At 41.5% G+C, this 19,720-nt stretch overlaps 2 protein-coding genes across 4 annotated transcripts; both read right to left on the bottom strand.

The window, feature by feature from the left end:
- Window positions 1-695: 695 nt before the first annotated feature.
- usp47 (ubiquitin specific peptidase 47) lies at window positions 696-15,643 on the bottom strand. Of its 3 annotated transcripts, none has more exons than XM_062561765.1 (29): window positions 15,303-15,643; window positions 11,903-11,959; window positions 10,805-10,999; window positions 9,884-10,000; window positions 9,634-9,787; window positions 9,393-9,489; window positions 9,165-9,310; window positions 9,004-9,083; window positions 8,144-8,293; window positions 7,854-7,949; window positions 7,622-7,774; window positions 7,325-7,480; window positions 6,179-6,310; window positions 5,918-5,994; window positions 5,629-5,684; window positions 5,259-5,371; window positions 5,043-5,144; window positions 4,744-4,951; window positions 4,402-4,517; window positions 4,124-4,243; window positions 3,211-4,006; window positions 2,848-3,023; window positions 2,674-2,754; window positions 2,471-2,586; window positions 2,137-2,255; window positions 1,733-1,863; window positions 1,588-1,635; window positions 1,352-1,482; window positions 696-1,219 (listed from the first exon to the last, which is right to left on the bottom strand). In XM_062561765.1, the coding sequence occupies exons 1-29, from the start codon at window positions 15,345-15,347 to the stop codon at window positions 1,045-1,047; spliced, it is 4,143 nt and encodes a 1,380-aa protein (XP_062417749.1). In that variant the 5' UTR covers window positions 15,348-15,643; the 3' UTR covers window positions 696-1,044. The 3 variants fall into 3 exon arrangements, with proteins under 3 accessions (XP_062417749.1, XP_062417748.1, XP_037337850.1); XM_062561764.1 differs by having other exon boundaries at window positions 7,325-7,483; window positions 15,303-15,642; XM_037481953.2 differs by lacking the exon at window positions 11,903-11,959 and having other exon boundaries at window positions 7,325-7,483; window positions 15,303-15,641.
- A 1,063-nt stretch (window positions 15,644-16,706) lies between these two features.
- clec3a (C-type lectin domain family 3, member A) lies at window positions 16,707-18,287 on the bottom strand. The gene is made up of 3 exons (XM_037481986.2): window positions 17,957-18,287; window positions 17,789-17,875; window positions 16,707-17,198 (listed from the first exon to the last, which is right to left on the bottom strand). The coding sequence occupies exons 1-3, from the start codon at window positions 18,201-18,203 to the stop codon at window positions 16,801-16,803; spliced, it is 732 nt and encodes a 243-aa protein (XP_037337883.2). The 5' UTR covers window positions 18,204-18,287; the 3' UTR covers window positions 16,707-16,800.
- Window positions 18,288-19,720: the final 1,433 nt, after the last annotated feature.

Here is a 19,720-nt window from a genome sequence, read left to right on the forward strand (position 1 = left end):
ATCCCAGAGAGAGCTCCCACCCCTTAGTACGACACCACACAGACACACAAACACGCACGAATGACACCAGAGATGTACACCCAGTTCGCATGGTGCTAAAACAAAGAGAAAAACAAATCCAATTTCTAAATTAAAGGGAAATACAGGAAACAGATGTAAGCCTGGTGCCCCACATGACCTCAATGAATTGTTGCATTTGGTGCAAAACAAACAAGAAATGACAAGAAATCCAAACAATGCAAGGGGATTCTTAACATTGGTTGTTTCGTTGTACTTTGTTTTACAAGACCTCCAATAACCATACATCATTACATCTAGTGGAAGTGATGTAGCAAAGGTAAAGCCCCTAATAAGCAACAAGAGCAGCAGTAAGGAAAAGTGATATGAGTTCATTATTCTGGCCATCAGCGGAGGAGAAGCTTATCAACTGTTGCTTTAACATTTTTAAAGTCACTGAGAGAATGAGGTCTGCCTCACAAGAAAAGGTGAGGCTGAGGAAGGTTGGATAAGAAGCTCTTGTTTGTCTGTGCTGTTGGCTTTTAAATTGTTCAAATGGAAGGTAGGCAATGTATGATTAGAATAATGTCTATTAGAGCATTGCTCAGTGCGAGTATATGGGTTTACAAGATGGTCACAGATAAATCAGCATCAACATTGTCCCTGAAACGTGAGGAGAACTGCAGTGAGCGGGAAAGATATTTCGATAGACAGGATGGATGCTTTCTAGCCAATTTCACAGTCCTAACATCTCTGCATCCATCTCTGGAGCTTTTAACGAGCAATTGATTGGTCTATCCAGTATTTGATTTTTTTTTTTTTCTGTATTCAATAGCTTTTGTACTTCCCTTTAAACTTTACAGTACAATTCACTATAGTGCACAACAGGGTTTCGGAGCCAGTCCTTGGGCTCAGGGTGGAGCATGAGAGCCGCTGCTTGATGTTCAAGTCCCCGTCCAGGCCGGACACTCACACAGAGTCCCGTAGCCTGGATGCTCTGCTGCAGCAGCCACGCGATCCAGATAGCGAGGAGTGGCGCTCAGCAACTCAGTCCTGCCCCGGGTCCTTGGCCGGGCCTCCGTCCAGGTAGATCTTGAGGGCCTTCTCCTTGCGCGGCGAGTAGCTGACACGGTGTCCGGTCTTAAGCAGACGGCTGCTCTCCTTCTTCATCAGCTCACTGCGCTCCTCGTCCGACAGGTCCATCGGGTCCTCCGTGCTGTCCCTGCACCAGCACCACAGTAATGTTCATCTCAAGCAGTAGAAAAAATGGTTGCGAAGTAGCATCTAGTAGCATTTTATTGTTTCACACCATAGTCCTGTGTGTGTGTGTGTGAGAAGAATGTCATTAGTTTACCTGTAGAATACCACAGCTCCGTCGTCACAGATGTACAGAGGCCACACGTTAAGGGTCAACACCTTAGGGTTCCAGTCCAAATCCTGATGGATCTCCAACACAGAAATATCACAAGGAAATGTTCCTCTCCCCTGCACAGAGCAGAAAAATGGATTCTCAGTCAATCGCTTAGAAGATGAGGGAAGATGAGTGAATAAAGAAACAATTGGGTGTCCTGTGTGAGGCATTCCACATACCTTTGCAAAGTCCAGGTTTTCGAGAGGAATATTGCTGATTTCGCTAAGCTGCAAATGGAAGAAAGAAACACATGGCGGATGAATGGTACATGGACCATTTTATGATCGAGAAATGCTAATGCTGTGCTTGTACACACAGACATACCTTCTCCTTGAGTTCTTCTACGCTGCTGCTCTCCAGAATAACTTCCTGGAAGGGACCAAGCTTCATTGTAGCGGGGCTCCATCTCCGGGTGAGGACAGCCAGCTGCGACATGGACTTCATCTTCTCCGGTTCTGAGAAACACATCATAAAAGAAAGTATGTTGCTTTTCTACCTGGAAAGAAAAATTCGCTGGTACTAATGCTGTGCGCTCAAATATGTAGATTTGAACAAGAATGACATTACGATCAAGACATTTTGAGACATTTCTTTGAGTCTCAAAGTTAAAAGGTGGCTTTTATTAACTAAATGAATCATGTTGTTATGTCTATTGGTACAAACACTAAACTTTAATAAAGAATAAATATTTGAAATGCGGATGAAAGAAACAGCAAAATGAGTGTTACCGTTGAGAATTTCCAGGAAAACTTCCCAGTTGGAGGAGATGCTGATGTCTTCTTCATAGACATGATAATCCAGAAACACCGTGCCTGGGTTCTTCCACGTCTTTTTCCTGAGTCGAACACTAAACACACACACACACACACACACACACACACACACACACACACACACACACACACACACACACACACACACACACACACACACACACACACACACACACACACACACACACACACACACACACACACACACACACACACACACACACACACACACAGTTTGACATACAGCTACGTTTTCTTTTGTTGTTGCTTTTTAACTATTTTTCCTCACCTGTCAATGTCGAGGTCGAGCTTGCACTGCTCTTTCATCTGAGGGAGCAGCTCCACTTTCGACTGTCTGACGGTCATGCCCTTGGCAAACACCGTGTCCACGAGGAACTTGCAGGGCTGGGAAACACATGCATGGAAACGCTCAACATTTGTGATCACAAATTAGTCAGGTGATTCAGGCCCAATCTTCCAGGAAGTTCTTACCTCTGCTTCATTCACTAGCAGTTGATACACCTTCACTCTGTATTCACCCTTTTTCAGTGCTCTTCCCAATCGAATTGTTATCTGCGGGAAGCAATAAAATGTAGGTCTTTTAATCACTCACTCAACAGAAAATCCATCATAAATCCACGTATCACTTCTAAAAATGATTCTGACCTTGTTATCGTCGGAGAATGATGAGAGCGTTTCATTGAGCCGGACGCTCTCAAACTCCTGGTTGTTGGCGTATACACGAAACACCTTGAACTGGGTAGCGGTGACTCCCACATACGGCTCCAGGTTCAGTTTAAATGCTGCTAGAGTTATTCTCTTGTCCACGTGAACGATTAAACCTGAAGATCACAAATTAACAACAATTAAACAGTGAAGAACGGATATCAATTTGTGTAATGTTTTCAATGCAAAGTCAATCTTGTTCTGCTAAAAATTAGGGTTTCATGCCTCTAAGACTTTGAACTAGTTTTCCTTAGTTAAGGATGACTCATCCATTAAACTGCATCATAAAGGAAATGTTCGTACATTTTTGTGCGTTTGATGAGGAGTCATCTTGAGAACAAGGCTCTGCTTTGAAGTACAGGTACTGGGCCTCTGCCTTGCTCTTCCCATTGTCGTCGTACTCGCTGTCTGTCCCAGAGTCCTCTTCAGCAGTGTCCCAGGTCTCCTTTTTCCCCTCGTGGGCTTTTGAGCGGCGGCTACTCGTGATGCTGTGCGAGTCCAAGCCGTTAGCCAGCTGTATGGGACCGCTGTCTGCATTGCACAGGGTGTCACTACTGTGACTGGAGCTTAGGATGTCGCTGTCCACTGAGCTGGTGCTACGGTCGTTGTTCACCTCAGAGTCCGAGCGCTCCTCGCAGGCAAAGTGGTTCTCGGGGTCGGATGAGGTGCCGCTGCTGCCCCCGGCTGTGGCTCCGATCCGGTTCTCTAACTCTCTGTTGTCTGCAGCCACACAGAGGGAAGAGTCGGCCTCTCGGGTCGGGGATTCGATGGGTTCAATGTCGCTGGCGTCAGAGCTTTTCTGGCTGTCACTAGTGCTGGAGGCCTGCTGCTGTTGCAGAGACAGATTCTTTAACTTTTCTGTGCTTTCCTCAAGGATCGCCTCTACAGATTTGCCGTTAGCCTTTGCGCCCTCTACGGGCACATCCGAGTCACCTACTACTTTTTGGCCAAGAGTCCTGTTGGCCAAGGAGCCAGGAGACTGTTCGGGGAGTAAGACCAAGAGGCGGATCGTATTGCCGTGACGATCCAACAGTTTCCACAAGAGCGATTCAGTGAAAGCAACTTGATGATCAGCCGACTCGGAGCTCTCCACAAAGACCTGATGACAGCAAAGAGAAAAATGGATCAAATTCAAGTTCAATCTTTAGAATTATTCAAGTAGATTCTGATACAAAACTAACAATGAAAAAAACTTGTTAAACAAAAATGTGTAGACCTTGTTACTCCTGAAGAACCCCTCAGCTTTCAGGGTCTTGCTGGGAACATACAGGAGCCGGAGGTCATTATAGCAGCGCTCCAGGACCACACGCATGCTTTCTGAAGAAAGCGCTGTAGCCTAAAAAGAAGGGCAAACACCTGGCTGAAGTCTGAAGGAATTATCTCACATTCTCATAATGCATTCAATGTATTTTAGAATTATGTGTTAAAGTTTAAGATAAAGAGTTGAGGAAGAAAAAGAGATGACGATGGACGGAACCGAGGAGAGTACAACACCTGTGCAATAAGCTGTTTGAATTCAGATATCGTTTGGTTCAAGTACGCCCGAACACTGATTGGACTGGCGATGGTCTCCTTCTTCAGATCCACAACATGAACCTTCACCATCACCTCTGAAGGAAATCAGCAACACGCCCACAGACAAAAAACGCTTACATTCATTTGCTGTGTTCTGACAATCCACCATTATTGTCAGCCTGCATAATGTAGAGAATCAACATAATCGTGAACGTGGGCTTTATGAGACAATAGTGCAGTAAATGCTGACATACTTGTGTTGCACTAAACCCCACTATGAGTGACAAGATGAGAACGGCTAAATGGTAGCAGCCCACTGACCTCCAGGTTTGTAGGGCTGGAACACCTGCTCCGGTTTGCGGCTCTCAAGCAGCAGGTCGAACATGTACGAGGACTTGACCCCTCCAAGCAGCAGACCCATCGGCGTGTCCTCCTCACCCTCATAGGAGCGCTCCAGGTACTCGTGAAACTCATCGTACTTCACCAAGCGGCAGCAGTCCAGAGACGCCACTCCCTCAAGCTCCATCATCTGAGGTACAGAACATACACAGCTTGTACTCTACTGATTTATTATGTTGTTGGAAAATCAGATAGTGAAGACAAACCATAAACCAATCAACCTTGTAGGCCATTTCTGTTGCTTCTTGAAGAGTTTTGTCTTTGTGTACTTCCAGCTTGCTCTCCATCATCATCTTTACAGGATGCATGCAGAAAAGCTTTATCTGGAGGGGAGAAGCAAGAGTTGTTTCACAAGAAGATCCGCCTGTCAACTGATCTACATTTAGGAGCAAAACTATCTAACTGTATCTAATCTAAATCTTACATGGACTATATACCTTGCAAGTGTTGCGCTCAATCTCCCGCTGTCTCTTTTCCTGCTCTTCAGACTCTTTCTCCTTCTGAACCAAACTCTTTATGTGCTCTGGGAACTCTTCCCCAGCCAAATACTCTGCAGTCAGGAAAGACAGAGTACACTTTGAAACTGGATAGTCATTCTCGGGCATTCAGAGTGAAGGCAACCCTAGTAATATAGGAGTAAGATTATGAGCTGCTATGAGTGAGCATAAGCCGGACACATAGAAGGGCTGTAGTGATTTGGTTTTCTATAGTGGTCAGGCATATTACAGAACAAAAGCTCAACTACCGTAAATGGACAAGTCATTTTAGCATAACCTACAGCAGAATTAATTAAAATCCATTTCTTACTTGCATTCCTTGAGGGATCCTTCAATCTATAAATCAGCATATATGCATTTGTAGAGCTGATGAGAAAACAAGATGTCTAGTTAATGAGTGAATTGGAATATTTGTAGAGAGTATACACTTTTGTCGGTCAAATAAAAGTTATATTGGTTCAGAAAGAAACATGAAAGAACGACTAATAAACACACACAATAGACAAGACAAGTGTATTTTTTCTTTGACAAACCAACAGCACCAGTGTATTATTGTACAGACTAAGCATGTGATGCGTAACCCATGAGACACAACTCACCTCGCAAAGGCACTGGAATAGTAGCCTCTGCTGCCTGAGGATCCCCCGTACGTCTTCCTGATATCATCTTGGGTGATCTGCTCAACAGATATAATGTCTTACTAAACAGCCCGGACCATGTTTACAATACGTGAATGGTTTTAATGACATGGATAGCATGCTTAGTTGAGTAACAACCAAACACAGTTCTATCTCTGCACAGACACAGACATTTGAGTAGGGTAAGACGGCAAAACCGGTAATTTGTGTGCTGAGGCTGACCTTGCTAACGTGCTGATCGTTGAAGCTGTACCACTGGCCATCACTGAAGGATTTGATGCAGGCGTAGTAGTGACCACCTGCAGCGCTCCCAGAATGTACCATGACGGAGAACAGCTCAAAGATTGGCAAGCTCTGGGAATAGACAGAAAACAATTTGTTCATTTAAAATAAACCACCAAGTTGTATTATGTAACAGCTTGCATCAGTGTTTTCGCATGGCGTGCACGTGGCGCTCGCACCAGCGGTTAGAAAGAGCACGTCACCGAAAACGAACAACCCCCCCTTTGGCTGGTCCGTTCGCCATAGTACTATCCCCTACCCCGTAAAGTTGTAAACTAGGGGAAACACACTGAATGGTAAATGTACACTCACCAGACACTTAAACAGGTACACTGTTCAATTGCTTGTTAAAACACAAACTGCTTATCAGCCAATCACATGTCGTTTAGGCATGTAGACTTGGTGAAGACAACTTGCTGAAGTTCATACCAAGCTTTAGGATGGTGGAAAAAAGGGGAATGAAGTAGCTTTAAAAGTGGCACGGTTGCTGGTGCCAGACGGGATGTTCTGAGTCAGTCACAAACTGCAGATTATTCCAAAAAAGAGAAAATAGCCAGTGAGCAGAATTTGTGTGTGTTCTTGTTGATGTGAGGTCAGAGGAGAATGGGCAGACTGATTGGAGATGATAGAAAGGCAGAACACCATCTCTGAACACAGCAGCAGAAGAACACACCACTGTGCCACTCCTGTAGCTAAGAACAGGAAACAGACTACAATTCGCACAGGCTCACCAAAATTGGACAATAGAAGATTGGAAAAACGTTGCCTGGTCTGATGAGTCATGATTTGAGCTGCGACATCCTGGACCCATCCTGGGTTCAGGCTGCTGCTTGTGGTGTAATGGTGTGAGGGATATTTTCTTGGCACACTTTGGGCCCTTTAGTATCAATTCCATGTCTATCACTGTATGCCCACAGTGTACCATCTTCCAGCAGCATAATACACCATGTCAAAAAGCTCATATCATCTCACACTGGTTTCTTGAACATTACAATGAGTTCACTGTCCTCCGATGGGAAGTCAATTGAAACAAGGATATTAGCAACAGTCAACATTATGATTGTAGTGAGCATTCATAATGCGTACCTTTGGCTTCAATGCCCTCTCTGTGCTGCCAGTGCTGTCCAAGCAGATGCCTTCATCTACACAATCATCGGTGGAAAAATCGTTGCTCATCTGGTCGCTGTGGCAACTGCCTTCATTCTCTGCTCCGCTGTCAGTGCAGCTCTCTGTCTGAGGGGACTTCTAAAGGAGGCAATTTCAAATACTATAATGGAAGAGCTCATTTGAAATAAGTATGGTGTGTGGCCTTGCTATAGTCGATTGGAGATTGACGGAGAATAATATTTTGGAATAGTGATAGAAAGCATTATCTGTCCTCACCTCATCTTCCACGTCGATGAATGGACTCATATCCAGCTCCTCTGGGAAAGTCATTCGGTCATTAAGCTTGATGCGATGCATGGTGGTGTAGTCAAAATCAAACCGTTTCAGCTGCAGTGTCAGCAGGTAGGGGAAGTGCAGAAATCTCAGACCCTGTAAAGAGAAGCATTTATCAAGGTCAATAACATATTCAGTGAACATGGATCCCATGTCTCATTTTCCCTGTGCTCACCTTGCGGGCGTCACATTTCTTTTTGCAGCGTTCACAGAAGTACTGGTTGGGCCCATCAAGAGTTTCTGGTTGGATGAATGCCTGCAAAGCCTCTTCCTGCAGCAGAAAAATGAAAAAATAAAATATTTTGGAAGCCAAATTATTTAATAGACATAAACTGTATTAAATGAGCTGCATGCACTGAATCAAGGAGAGCCTTAATGTAGACGTAAATCCCAAATATGGAATGAGTGCTTCAGTATACGGCCGTTAAAAGTTTAAAAGTGATGAAATAAGGTGAGAGAACTCACCACACTGCCGTAGGCCTGGCTGGCTCCAAAGGGTCTGATTACAAGAGGAATGTCCAGGTAAGTATCAATCCTCCAGCTCTCATAGCCACACTCCAGACAACGGACATAATCCTTCAGCTTCCCTTGGTACAGCTGGTTGATCAAGTCAGCCTGAGGAAATGGAGCCATGACAGTCAGGACTCATCAGCCATCTTTTACAGTTAAAATTCTCTCACTAAAACAAGTGTGCAATTATTTCTGTGTGACACTACCTGCCATCCAAAACTGTCCATGGATTAAAAATAGCTACATTCAACACATCCAAAACCATTTTGAATGTTGTTAAATAAATCTGATTGCTTGAATGCGGCGTTTCCACAGCAACATAAACTCAATATATTTTACCTGCTTAACTTCCTAACACCCGCTCTAAGCAGCTTATATTTGAATAAAACGAATACCAAGATGGATGAAAATATTTAATTTCCTTGTCATTTGAATTACGGGCTTTTAAATAACACTAGATGACTAGCAATCAAATATGAAGACTTTCAGGGGCCTCCAGCTGCTTTGATAAAACAGCTGTTATACAAAAAACATCTCTAAAAGTTATTTTTGCTCCTTTCTTTTTCAGCTGATCCGACCTGTGACTCAAACCCGTGATTCAACCCAAACTGAGTTTTGTGATTGCACACACTGGATTAACTGTATGCCGGTCATTATACACTCCCTAGATAAGAAGACAGCAAACAGCCAACCCTGAGGCTTACTGGCCCATTTTATGCTCCCACAGTAGTCTTTTGTTTTTATTGCGGGGTGGGAGGGGAGGAATTTTATAGATTTCAAATGAATCTTTAGGAAAAGGTTTTGCTTTCTCCCACCTGCTCCGTCTGCTTCCACTTCTGCTCCAGGGCATCAAACATGACCCTGCACAGCTCCTGGACGTCATGCTGCTGCCAAGCTAAAAGAACAAGTGCACAATAAACATGACTGACTGTACAGATGCAAAGGCACGTGGACACAGGAGAGTGCAAATGCTGACCTTCGCTGCTGTCCCAGCCGAAGCTCCGTGTCACATCAGTGGTCTCGATTGCCCGTTTCTTACTAGTCTGCAGCAGAACAAACAGCCTTTGCAACTGGTGTGGTATACTAGTGACTGGATCCTCTTCAGTCTCCTCAAACTCCCAGCTTAGGTTGGGAAAAGGTTACAAAACAATTTCAGAAGTGGTACTTTGCAGGTAAACCTTTCAATTTAAAAGATTTCCCTTACTTGTAAAGTGCATTTCTGAACTCTGGGGTCATGAACAGCGTTTGTAGAAGACTGTTCAGATAGCAGGTCATCGCTTGGTTGACCAAGCCCACGTAACCTACAGCAATGGGGGGGGAGGGGGGTGGACAACAAACAACAAGCAAGGGGACAGTTGAGGTTGAATAACAAATATCAGGTTATCAGGATGAGGATTCCTGATAACAAAGTGAGGTCACATATTCAACAGGTGACAAAATCTCACCGGTTTCAGATTTGTTGAGGATGGACGAGTAGGAGTAGGATGGACTACTGTAGTCACCACTGCTGCCTGCAGCACTGTCTCTAGGCAGTGGCCCAATAAACCGCTCTTGAGAGCTGTCATCGAGTCCACTGCTATCTGCTGTTCCTGACTCATCCTGTGCACACAAACATACAATGAGGGACAATTTATATTTTTAAATCCTTTGTTTAAAAAAAGAATACAATCTAACTGTATAGCAAAATGATATTACCGATGCCATCTGGGGCTGCTCTCCATCTTTATCTGTGAGCTGGAGGAAATTTTTCTTACCACCAGGCTCAAAACCAGAATCTGAGAGGGTCACCTCACTGCTGTGGTCTAGTGGCGCCTAAAGGGAGACAGAGGCAAAACAAAAATCACATGAAAACTACAATTCTTGGTAAATAGCCACCAAACATAGAAAAACAAGTCCAAAACCTGGAGGGACTCATGAAGACTTAAATTCCCCTTGAACTCATTATCTGTAAATTGTCTGTACTGACGCATACAATGCAAGTAGCTGGAAGCCAACATGTGAGCAATGCCTACGTATATGTAACACTTTTCTCCTCCCAGGACGAGCTGAGGACAACAACTACACAAAGTGCTGCAGTGGAAACAGAAGCTTAATCCACTGACCTACTCGGTGACATAACAAACACAGCACCTGGGATTCGGCCCGGGTCAGCAGCAGGATTAGTTCGGGCTCATTTAAGAAAAGGGAGTAGTCAGTCTGTACCAAATAGTTGGAAGCTTCATTCATAACGTTGACATTTAAATTCTAACTTATCATTTGAAGGATGGTTCTAGTGGTATTACTTCTGCTGCACACACATTGAGCACGACGGCCCTCAGTCCTGACAATCAAGCTAACCTACAATAATGTGCTAAGTTAGAGATTTGGGTGGTTGATTAACGCATATTTTTTCCATGTTTTGTTGTGCGGATCAACAGTTTGGCTTGAGCGAGTGCCAGTATTAAAATCTCTGACCCGCAAATAACTACAGCCAAATAACCTTTGAAACTCACTCTGATCAAAACCTTTCCAAGTACTTCATACCCTTCATTGCACTATCTGCATAAGTACAATCACATTTTTTAAATAGGGACATCAGAGAAGCGGACAGAAAGTTTGAGTAATTAATTTCCTAACCATGTCAGGTGCATTTCTCCAGGCAAGGTCAAAAGTGTCTTTCACGTATCTCGCTTTGTGGGCGACATCGTCATAGAGTTTGGAGAGCGAGGTGGAAGCAGGCAGGTTGAGGGTCAGCCTCTCATTGATCGTCTTTGCACTGGTGATGTCCTGGATGATACAGAGCACTCTGGGCTCTTCCGCTGCATTTTGGATCTGCAAATCAAGAAGAACAGCATGAGCATGATGTATTGGCCAAACTGGTGAAAAGTTAGGCCTTGGAATAAATGGTTAGTACGGTTGTGCAACTAATGTCTGCTTCAGAAACACACCAGTGCAGAGAAGAAAAATATCATTGAAGTACAAATATGACCTACTTGGTACCAGTTGGTTACATTCCTGGAAAAGATACAGCTGGATTTCTAAAAACCACCAAACGGTGAAATCTGTGCTGAACTTTTCTTGCACACAGGAAAGAAAACAGACTTTCATCATAATAAAACAAACTGCTTGGTGACATAAGGGAGCTTATCTCAAACAGCGACACCATAGAAAATTCACTGGGGCGCCGGCAGGTAACCTACATGTGACAGACCCACCAAATTGTAAAAACATGAGTAGGTTGACAAATTTCTCCAAAATTGTCCAGTGTGTTGCGAAAAATACAAAACGCATGCACTTGCTTACACATGCTTCATTTTAGAGTATAACACACAGTGTAAATTGTTTGAAGACACAGCAAGTCACTTGCAGTGCACAAAGAATTATTAATTTTTATTGTTCAGGCTGTTTGCAAATGTAGTAAAGACTTACTTAACAAGCGCCAATGTACCGAGCATGTCAAGACAACGCCCAGCCAGCTTCCATATCGATTGACAATTAACGAAGCAATGTTTCATATTCATAACTACTGAACTATTGCATGAACAAGTGATTTCAAGTCACGAATAGATGAAGTAACATTTAAACATTTTCAATTTGTGCTGTTTCATAACGCCGTCGCTTTCAACGCTGACAAGGAAGAATGACAGAGCGTCAGCTTGGTGCTGCTTCATGCATCTATTTGATACTATGCATTTGCATCATCTCTCTCCCATACAAAACACCAGGCAAAGCTACCTGAGAAATCCTCTTGATTTCATCAAACATATTCTGTCTGCAACGCCGAAACACATCCTAATGATACAATGGAGACAGTTTGAGTGGAAAATAACTTTAAAAAACGCAACAATAAAGTGTATTGTAAAAGATTACATTAGACTTGTAAGCCTACAACTATTATTGTTGGGCCGCCAAATAAACCTCGCTGACTCTGGTTTTGCCAACTCTTTTTGAAGTCTGTAATCTTGGCAAAGATATTTGACAGACAGGTCTTATAAAGTGGCTGCAGCTGACAACACACAAGTGTATTATGAGATTAAAGGTTATTTTTACCGTGGATATAATCACGAGGTGCTGACATGAAGCCACAGGTACTGCAAAATACGGGGAGCATTTCTTTACAGCTGTAACTTATTTTAAATGGCACCAAAATAATGACAGACTAGATTGTTGTGAACCGTCAGCAGCCATTAAATCCTATAAAAAGAAATGTAATGTAAATACTACTGCATATGTCACACTCACTCAAGAACTTAGAACAGAACACAGAGGGAGTAATCAATAGTCAATTATTATATTAATAATTATTCAAATTCAAAAGTTTTATTGTGGAGACATTTTACAACTAAACCTGACCAGCCTTTCATTTTGATTAACTAAAATATCCAGAAATGGTTGTGGTGGTTCTTGAAAAAGTCAAAACATTAAGTAGATGGAAAATTCAATTTTAATAGTTGTGGAAAACATCACATGTTCAGAGTCTGTTTTGGCATGTTATGAATTGTACAAGCAAAACAGACCAATAAGCAAAACATTTTTGAAAGTATTTGAATTCTTCAACATGTTTATACAAAACGCTTTCACAGCATTACAAACTGTGGCGAGTAGAATGTGGCAGTGTATGATTAATGGGAAATTCCATTTTTGTCATTAGATGAGTGGAGCTAATTAGCATAATTTTGGGAGCAAGACCACGCCTCAAACACTCCTCTTCCGGTATTTCTATAAATAGAGCTCAACCCACTCTTGTTCTCGAGTACCCATTCTGAAAACCCCACCCTCCCAACCCCTTTTCTTTTCTCTTCCTCTCCAACTTTTCGTAGGGCCCTGAAAGGGTTTGCCGTCCTCCAATGTAACTCCCTACAACACATCCGATCGACCAGACTAAATCAATCAACAACACGTTCACTCATGTTAAACGCCTTAAGTGGCTGCTGTGGTCTTAGCTAGTGAAAGGACTGTTAAAAATAAAAGATTAACAATGAATTTATTTCATGCATAACGGAAGGCAATTTGGCAAGTTTAGATGGATTCTAAAAGCCAAGGTTCTTGCATAAGGAAATGCTTATATTTCTTCACATTACTCTAATTAAATCAGAAAGCAATTCTGTGTCTACTAAATGCTACGTCGTTGCCTGTGTGAGTGTGTTGCTTCTCACAAATATTTATTTTAATTGGGCTCACAGCATCAACAGAGAGCTTCGGGGGACCTCTGGTATCCCAGAACACACAAAACTGCAGCTCAAATTACCTATACTTGAGGTCATGTTTTCTTCCATAACACAAGTCATTTAAATATAAGTTGCCTTCGAGTCTAAAGAATTAAAGGATAGTCTGACATACAAAAATTATCAGTTGATTTCATTATCTTACTGAGTAAACAAAACCCCACCCCAGGCAAATTTCTGTTGAAACTCAAAGAAAAGGCTTCACTTCTGTTTCAAACCAGATAACGAGGACGTTCTGCTTTGTGTATTTCTTTAAAAAGTTAAATTACTATTTACATTAATGTATCATTTCCAAAGAGGGCCTTGTTGATTATGCAACAACTACAATAAATTCTAGGATATATATTTGCATATGACAAAAGGATATATTTACAAAAGGATAGATTACATTTACCATAAATGCATCTACTTTTAACTATCTTAACATTCTTTTACCAGTCCACTGTGATTTTTTCAAATGCTAAAAAGGTTTAATATATACACGGGCTTTGCTGAAAAAAAGATTAGTAAATAACCTGATTTCATCCACACAATATCAAGTTTGATTGAGACTGCAGAATTGTATTATATTGTATCCATAATCAAATAATAACTGGATTTTGTGATCCAGTTATTATTTGTTACCTTGAAACTGAATGAAAAATCCTACGTGCACAGTGGTGAGTAATTGCATCCTTGTTTCCCACCAGCCACATCAGTGACGTCCTATACATGACGTACGACCCTGCAACTGACGTGTATGCAGTCATATAAAACCATCCATATAGGGTGCCCAGATAACTTGTAGCAACCCATAGATGTTAAAATATGACTACCATGTCAATAGTGTTTGTGTCCTGCAGGATGTTTACCTTAACATAACACTGTCAGTAAACACATTGCCATCTGGAGAACAGGTGGAAATGTGTTGTTTACCACATCTACGAATTGTTTACGGTTAGGAAAACACAGTACCATCGAATAATAAAAGACGATGGTTTCATCTAACTTAAAGCTAAGATAGTGTGGCTAACCACCAAGGCAAACATGGCAGGACAGACAAGCAAAGGCTAAGTAACGTGTGACCAATGAGTTAATCAAGGACGTCATAATCGGAAGGGCGAATGTTTGTATTCAAACATTAGGGACACCAAAATAGCATAAACATTGAGGTTATATTACACGCACCTGCATCTAACGTTACATTGACGCTGGCAAGTAATATCCGCTACCGTTAGCTTTAGCTAGCAAACTGCAATAGCTATTATGCTAACACTAAGGCTACAAGTTATATTCAAAACAATCTGCTAACACAGACGACCCGGAATTAAAGCGACGTTATAGATTAACTTTAAACGTTACATATCTGCTTTTGACTTGGTGCTGGCAACAAGGTAAAGCGACGTTAGCTATTTGCATTTGGTTTAGCAACTTAAAAAAACAACATGACACAGTAGCTATTGGTTAGCTAGAGGCAAAGATGTGACTGTTGTAACTTGCATGTGTGCTATCTAACGTCGTCTTTGTTTGGGGGATAACATAATGGCAACCCAAAAATATCTCACAACTCTTATGCCGCTGATGAGAAGAAAACCAAAACTGAAAGCTAGGGTAACTAAACGGCTACAGTGCTAAAGCTTTAGCTACCATCATAGACTCACTTTGTTAGATATGTAACGTTAGCTAGCGAAACTAGCCGCTAACTAATGCTATCTATAAGGTTGGTTAGCCATGTCGTGATAGGCCGTCCAAGTCATGTTTGGCTAACGTCAATGCTAACTCTTAGCAGATGAGGAATAGCCTCTAAATGGTACAACAAGATCGCAAACACCCAAAGGGGTGCCGCTATTAACGACCCCGGTCTACACGGTTGACAGCTAACGTCCAGAAGTCAGGTTCTCCAACATGTTTAGGGTCCACGATAATCTCACCTCTTGGGGTACGAACTGGTTCTCCTCGTTAGGCACCATTTCCATTTGTGCGACAGTTTAGGCAAGTATCTATCCGGACAAGGATGTCAGCGAAAAAACTTTGCTGCGGTAAACACAAACATGCTTTGTGACCAGTTCGTAGTAAGTTTTGACACTTGGATGATAATATTAAACTTGCCAAAAGTTGTTGGCTTCTCAAAGTGATAGCAACACGCTCAGTGATACTACCCAAGCACACAGTGCCCTGCTATACATGGAGAAAAATGGCCGTTGTTTTACTCCGTGAGACTTCACCCAGGGAGCTTTGGCGTCACATTCCACCCGAACAAGCGTGCGTGATGTGTGAGGACAGAGTGACGTCGACGTGCACGTACGTGCGTGCCTATGTGTAGGGGTGTCACCATAGATATATCTACGGGTGTTACAGACATTTTTTGAGATTTAAACTGGGTGCCCAACATTGAAACATCACACACACACACGCACGCACACACACACACACACTGTGGCCAACAGCAATGTTGTATTAGTGAAAGACAACTGACATGCACCGCTGTCAAAAATGCTGTCAGATAAAAAAAAGAAGCATATCCATACACAGGATTAGTTAGCAGGCACATTTATTTTTCAGGAAAAATTAAAATTTGTAAAACTACATTTGAAATACATATTTCACAGTTCACCTCACAACAAGAGGGGTCAGGTTTTGGTTAAGTTCACTTTTATTTCATACCTTTTCTCTCTGTGTTTGTTCAAATGTATTTTTACCTAAATTACGTAGTCATTTCACATTCCTAAGATATGTAGATTAAGTCTAGATACAGTTCATATTATTTAGGTTTTATGTGACATTCTGTTTTTCAAATGTTGGTGCAGCAGTTAAGTCTGGGGTTACAGTTTGGGGTGTGAGAAGGGGTTAAGTTTCATCAGAGCTTCACTGTGCTACTCAGGCCAACCGCATAGGTTTTATCAAAAGGTTGACCATAACTTCCCTCCAAATATTTATATTATACCCTTGAGTAAATCACTACACCCACATTATCTCAGATTGAACTCTTCAGTCTTCAGCAGTAAAGTTTTAACCTGGGGAACGTAAGAGTTTATGAAGAAAAATGTATTAATGTTAAATACACTGATGATGAAGAAATCAAACTTAACATAGAAAAGTAAAAATGTTGTACATTTATATAAAATTAAATAGTTATCACAAAACGTCAAACGTTTAAATCCCTGTTTCTTTTGTCCAGATTGAACAACGTTTCCTGCGGTTTAGTCATTTAGTTATTTTTAAGAAGAAGTCTGACATAGCTGTTCTCAAACATAAATCTCCCTTCACCAGATGATCTAATGATAGCAGTTATTTGTGAATTAAAGCTAATTAGTTAATTACCTTTTTTAGAATTGTTTTCATTGTCAATTAGCACAGATTTGACAACATATTTTTTATGAATTTATTGCACAAACCTTCATCAAGTTGTCAACAACCTATTTGTCTCCTCTAGGGAATAACATATTCACAGATGTACTTTTTGAGGCTGCGACACACCTCATCGTACCACTTTCCTTGTGCAGCTACTGAAAGGGCAACACAGCTCTCCCTGTTGGTTCCTGTGGGCTGCTTCTTGGAGCGATCCCAGTTGAAGTAGCTGACTGGCAGACTGTTGACATCAACATACTGGCCTTCTTTCACGATGTCTGCTACACCGATCCAGAAGTCCCTGGATCCAGGAGCACTCCTCTTTGCATAGTCCCTTAGGTCGTTGTTTTCCATCAGGTCCCGTGGCGTTGCAAGAGTTCCCCCTTGTGCAATGCAGTCTTCATTTGCTTCATGGTAATGTTTGGGTTCCTCAATTGTGAGATAACACTTCCTGTGAGCTTTGATACCACGGAGACAGACTGAAAACACAAAGCCCTTCCTTTCGTGAGTGAATTTAATTGTAATTTCTTCTATTTCTATTCTATCTTTTTGGAATACACGTTTTTCTACAAAATAATTTGTAGCAATTCCCGAAGCCATGGTCAGTAATTATTCAACCAAGAAAATAAAATGATCAAACATAATACACAACTTTAAGTATATAAATACATTTATAGTATTTTAATACAGTCAATTCAAGGTATTCAAAATAAAAATACACACAATCATAAGAATAATAATTTTCATGTTTTTTATGTTCCATATAGTTTGAGTGTTGAAATTATGCCGTTTGTGCAATTCCACCTTTTAGTATATGAATGAACGGCTGATAAGAGTTCTGTTGCTCTCTGCTGGGGAGAAGTTCAAAATGTAATAATAGCATCCCTCAGTAAGTCCGCTTGAATAACAAGTACTATGTAAGAAAAAGCTCTATCCTGTATTTATAATACAACCTTAAATGACAATATCATCAACCAACTATTGTCCCATAATTTATTTTCATTCGCACTTGAGTGCAGTAATGCTTATCTATTCCTCTCCTCTTTTTACTCCGTGAAATAGGTAGTACCTGTCTGCAACGCCTGCATCTCCTTCAGTGAGTTCACCTCCCGCCACAACCTCTCAAGCTGGGACTTCACTTCATCTTCTTCTGCAGCTGCTTCCCCACGAAGACGCAAGTGCAACCGATCAGGTGAGCATTGGGGCATTTTTATTTAAGAATTGTGTGTATAGTTACCTCCAGACTGACGGGGTGACACCGCTTTCCTGCTGCGAGATGGACGGCTGGAGCTGAAGTGGAGCAGGAAGCAAAGAGCAAAGAGGAAAGGGAGGACGAGACGAGCCATGTCTGAGGCCAGTGGACACCTACAGTGACACAAACAGGGGCACACCTTGTAGAGCCGTGAAAGAGACCAAAACCACTGCACCCAGCTCAGTATATATACTGGCCCCTCTGTATGCCTTTCTCGGTACTCTCTCTGCATTGGCTCCACATGTTTTGTCCAAACATCAGGAGGCAGGGATGGGGGTATAAGGGTGGAGTGGCAAATAAGGATTTCCTTGTGTCTGGCTGCTGACAAATATTTACTTGGTACAAGGGGCGGTAAGCAGTATTCATTTTACATTTCGCAAACAAACTGGAAATTTGTTGACTGCTTTTAGTACAATGGTCATCACACCCTTGATCCATGGCAGTTTTGGACATGTCAAAATCCCCTTTGACATGTGAAAAAGAACCTTGGCTTCAACTCATATAACTTTCAAATTACATCAAATATGAACGTCATGAGTAAATGTTGCTTCTACCTATTCTCTATAGACAAAAAGCATTTTGAATATTTCAATCACACAGACATGCAGTTGTATAATCTCTCAAAATAAAGCCGTTATTAAACCAGAGGAAGTGCAGCTCCCCGCTTGGGTGGAAAGCTATTTTTAGAGTGAGATGTTGTATGCTGATGGGAGCGGAGAGTTAAATAAGAAAAACCTTTTGGCATACAGGCTTAGTATAGGAATACAATTCTAAACACGAGCCTTTTCAAATCTAACTGTCTTTGCATTGTATTTTTCCGAACATTGCTGTTAAATATTAATAAATAAAGGCTGAAAAAGAAGATATGCTGTACAACAAATTATTGAATGCTATTCCAATGTAATTTATACAAACACTTGTCTCATTACACCCAGAGGGTAACACCGGACCTATATTTACCTGATGAGAAAAATCACCAATAGTTCTGGTTCAATCAACGATTGATGATTAAGATAACCAATACATTGATCTACAAATAAAACCTCCATTTGCAGCTGTTCTGGCATTATGTGGCATAGGCACATATGCATTGGCTCTGGCTTTACTGGCTATCTGAAAGCATCTTTGAGGTCAGAGGTCAACAGTTGTTCAATGAACACAAAACACAATCGTTAATCATTAACTCCTTTGACAAATTTACAGTAGTCCCTTACTTCAGTGTGACAGAAACATCAAACTACTGTCTAAAAGTAAGTAAAAAAATCCTTTACTTTGTTGCCACCTGGTGCCAAACAGAGGAACTGTGCAGAATAGTTACATTTATTGGATGACGTATTGAAGGAGAAAAAAACGTTAGTGGATGATATGAATCTCATGTGAAATAAATCAAAACATTGAACTTACATACTTTGCAGATACATTTATTCAAGTAAACAGAGGTGCACTTTCTCAAAGAAAATATAAAAGAGGAAAAAGGACAAAAATATATATACGACCACAAGTTAATTAGTTTTAAGGGATTTTGTGAAAACACTGCAGTACTAAACCCTTTTATTCTTTTTTTTACAATATACTCAAAAACATGCACTCTATCTTTGTCTCTCGCACACAAACACACACACACACACACACAACAGACCTTACACTAAAGGGCATCATTATCCTTACTTTCTAGTCTAGAAGTCAACCTCTAAAATGAGAAATAATAAAGTTGTCTCTTCAGCTTTATCATTGAACTTCAAAGCATGC

Source organism: Pungitius pungitius, chromosome 4 (genome assembly GCF_949316345.1).
Source record: "Pungitius pungitius chromosome 4, fPunPun2.1, whole genome shotgun sequence".
NCBI classification, from domain to species: domain Eukaryota; kingdom Metazoa; phylum Chordata; class Actinopteri; order Perciformes; family Gasterosteidae; genus Pungitius; species Pungitius pungitius.

Bases quoted from the DNA above. Each gene is read 5' to 3' on its own strand.
- clec3a (XM_037481986.2), bottom strand. From the start codon at position 18,203: ATGCAGAGAGAGTACCGAGAAAGGCATACAGAGGGGCCAGTATATATA. The intron at 17,876-17,956 runs GTAACTATACAC...GTGGGGAAGCAG, and splicing joins GTCACCCCGTCAGTCTGGAG to CTGCAGAAGAAGATGAAGTG. The intron at 17,199-17,788 runs GTACTACCTATT...TTGTGTTTTCAG, and splicing joins GATGCAGGCGTTGCAGACAG to TCTGTCTCCGTGGTATCAAA.
- usp47 (XM_062561764.1), bottom strand. From the start codon at position 15,347: ATGGAAATGGTGCCTAACGAGGAGAACCAGTTCGTACCCCAAGAG. The intron at 9,311-9,392 runs GTAAGGGAAATC...TCCCAACCTAAG, and splicing joins TTCAGAAATGCACTTTACAA to CTGGGAGTTTGAGGAGACTG. The intron at 8,294-9,003 runs GTGGGAGAAAGC...CCATTTCCTCAG, and splicing joins AGTGGAAGCAGACGGAGCAG to GCTGACTTGATCAACCAGCT.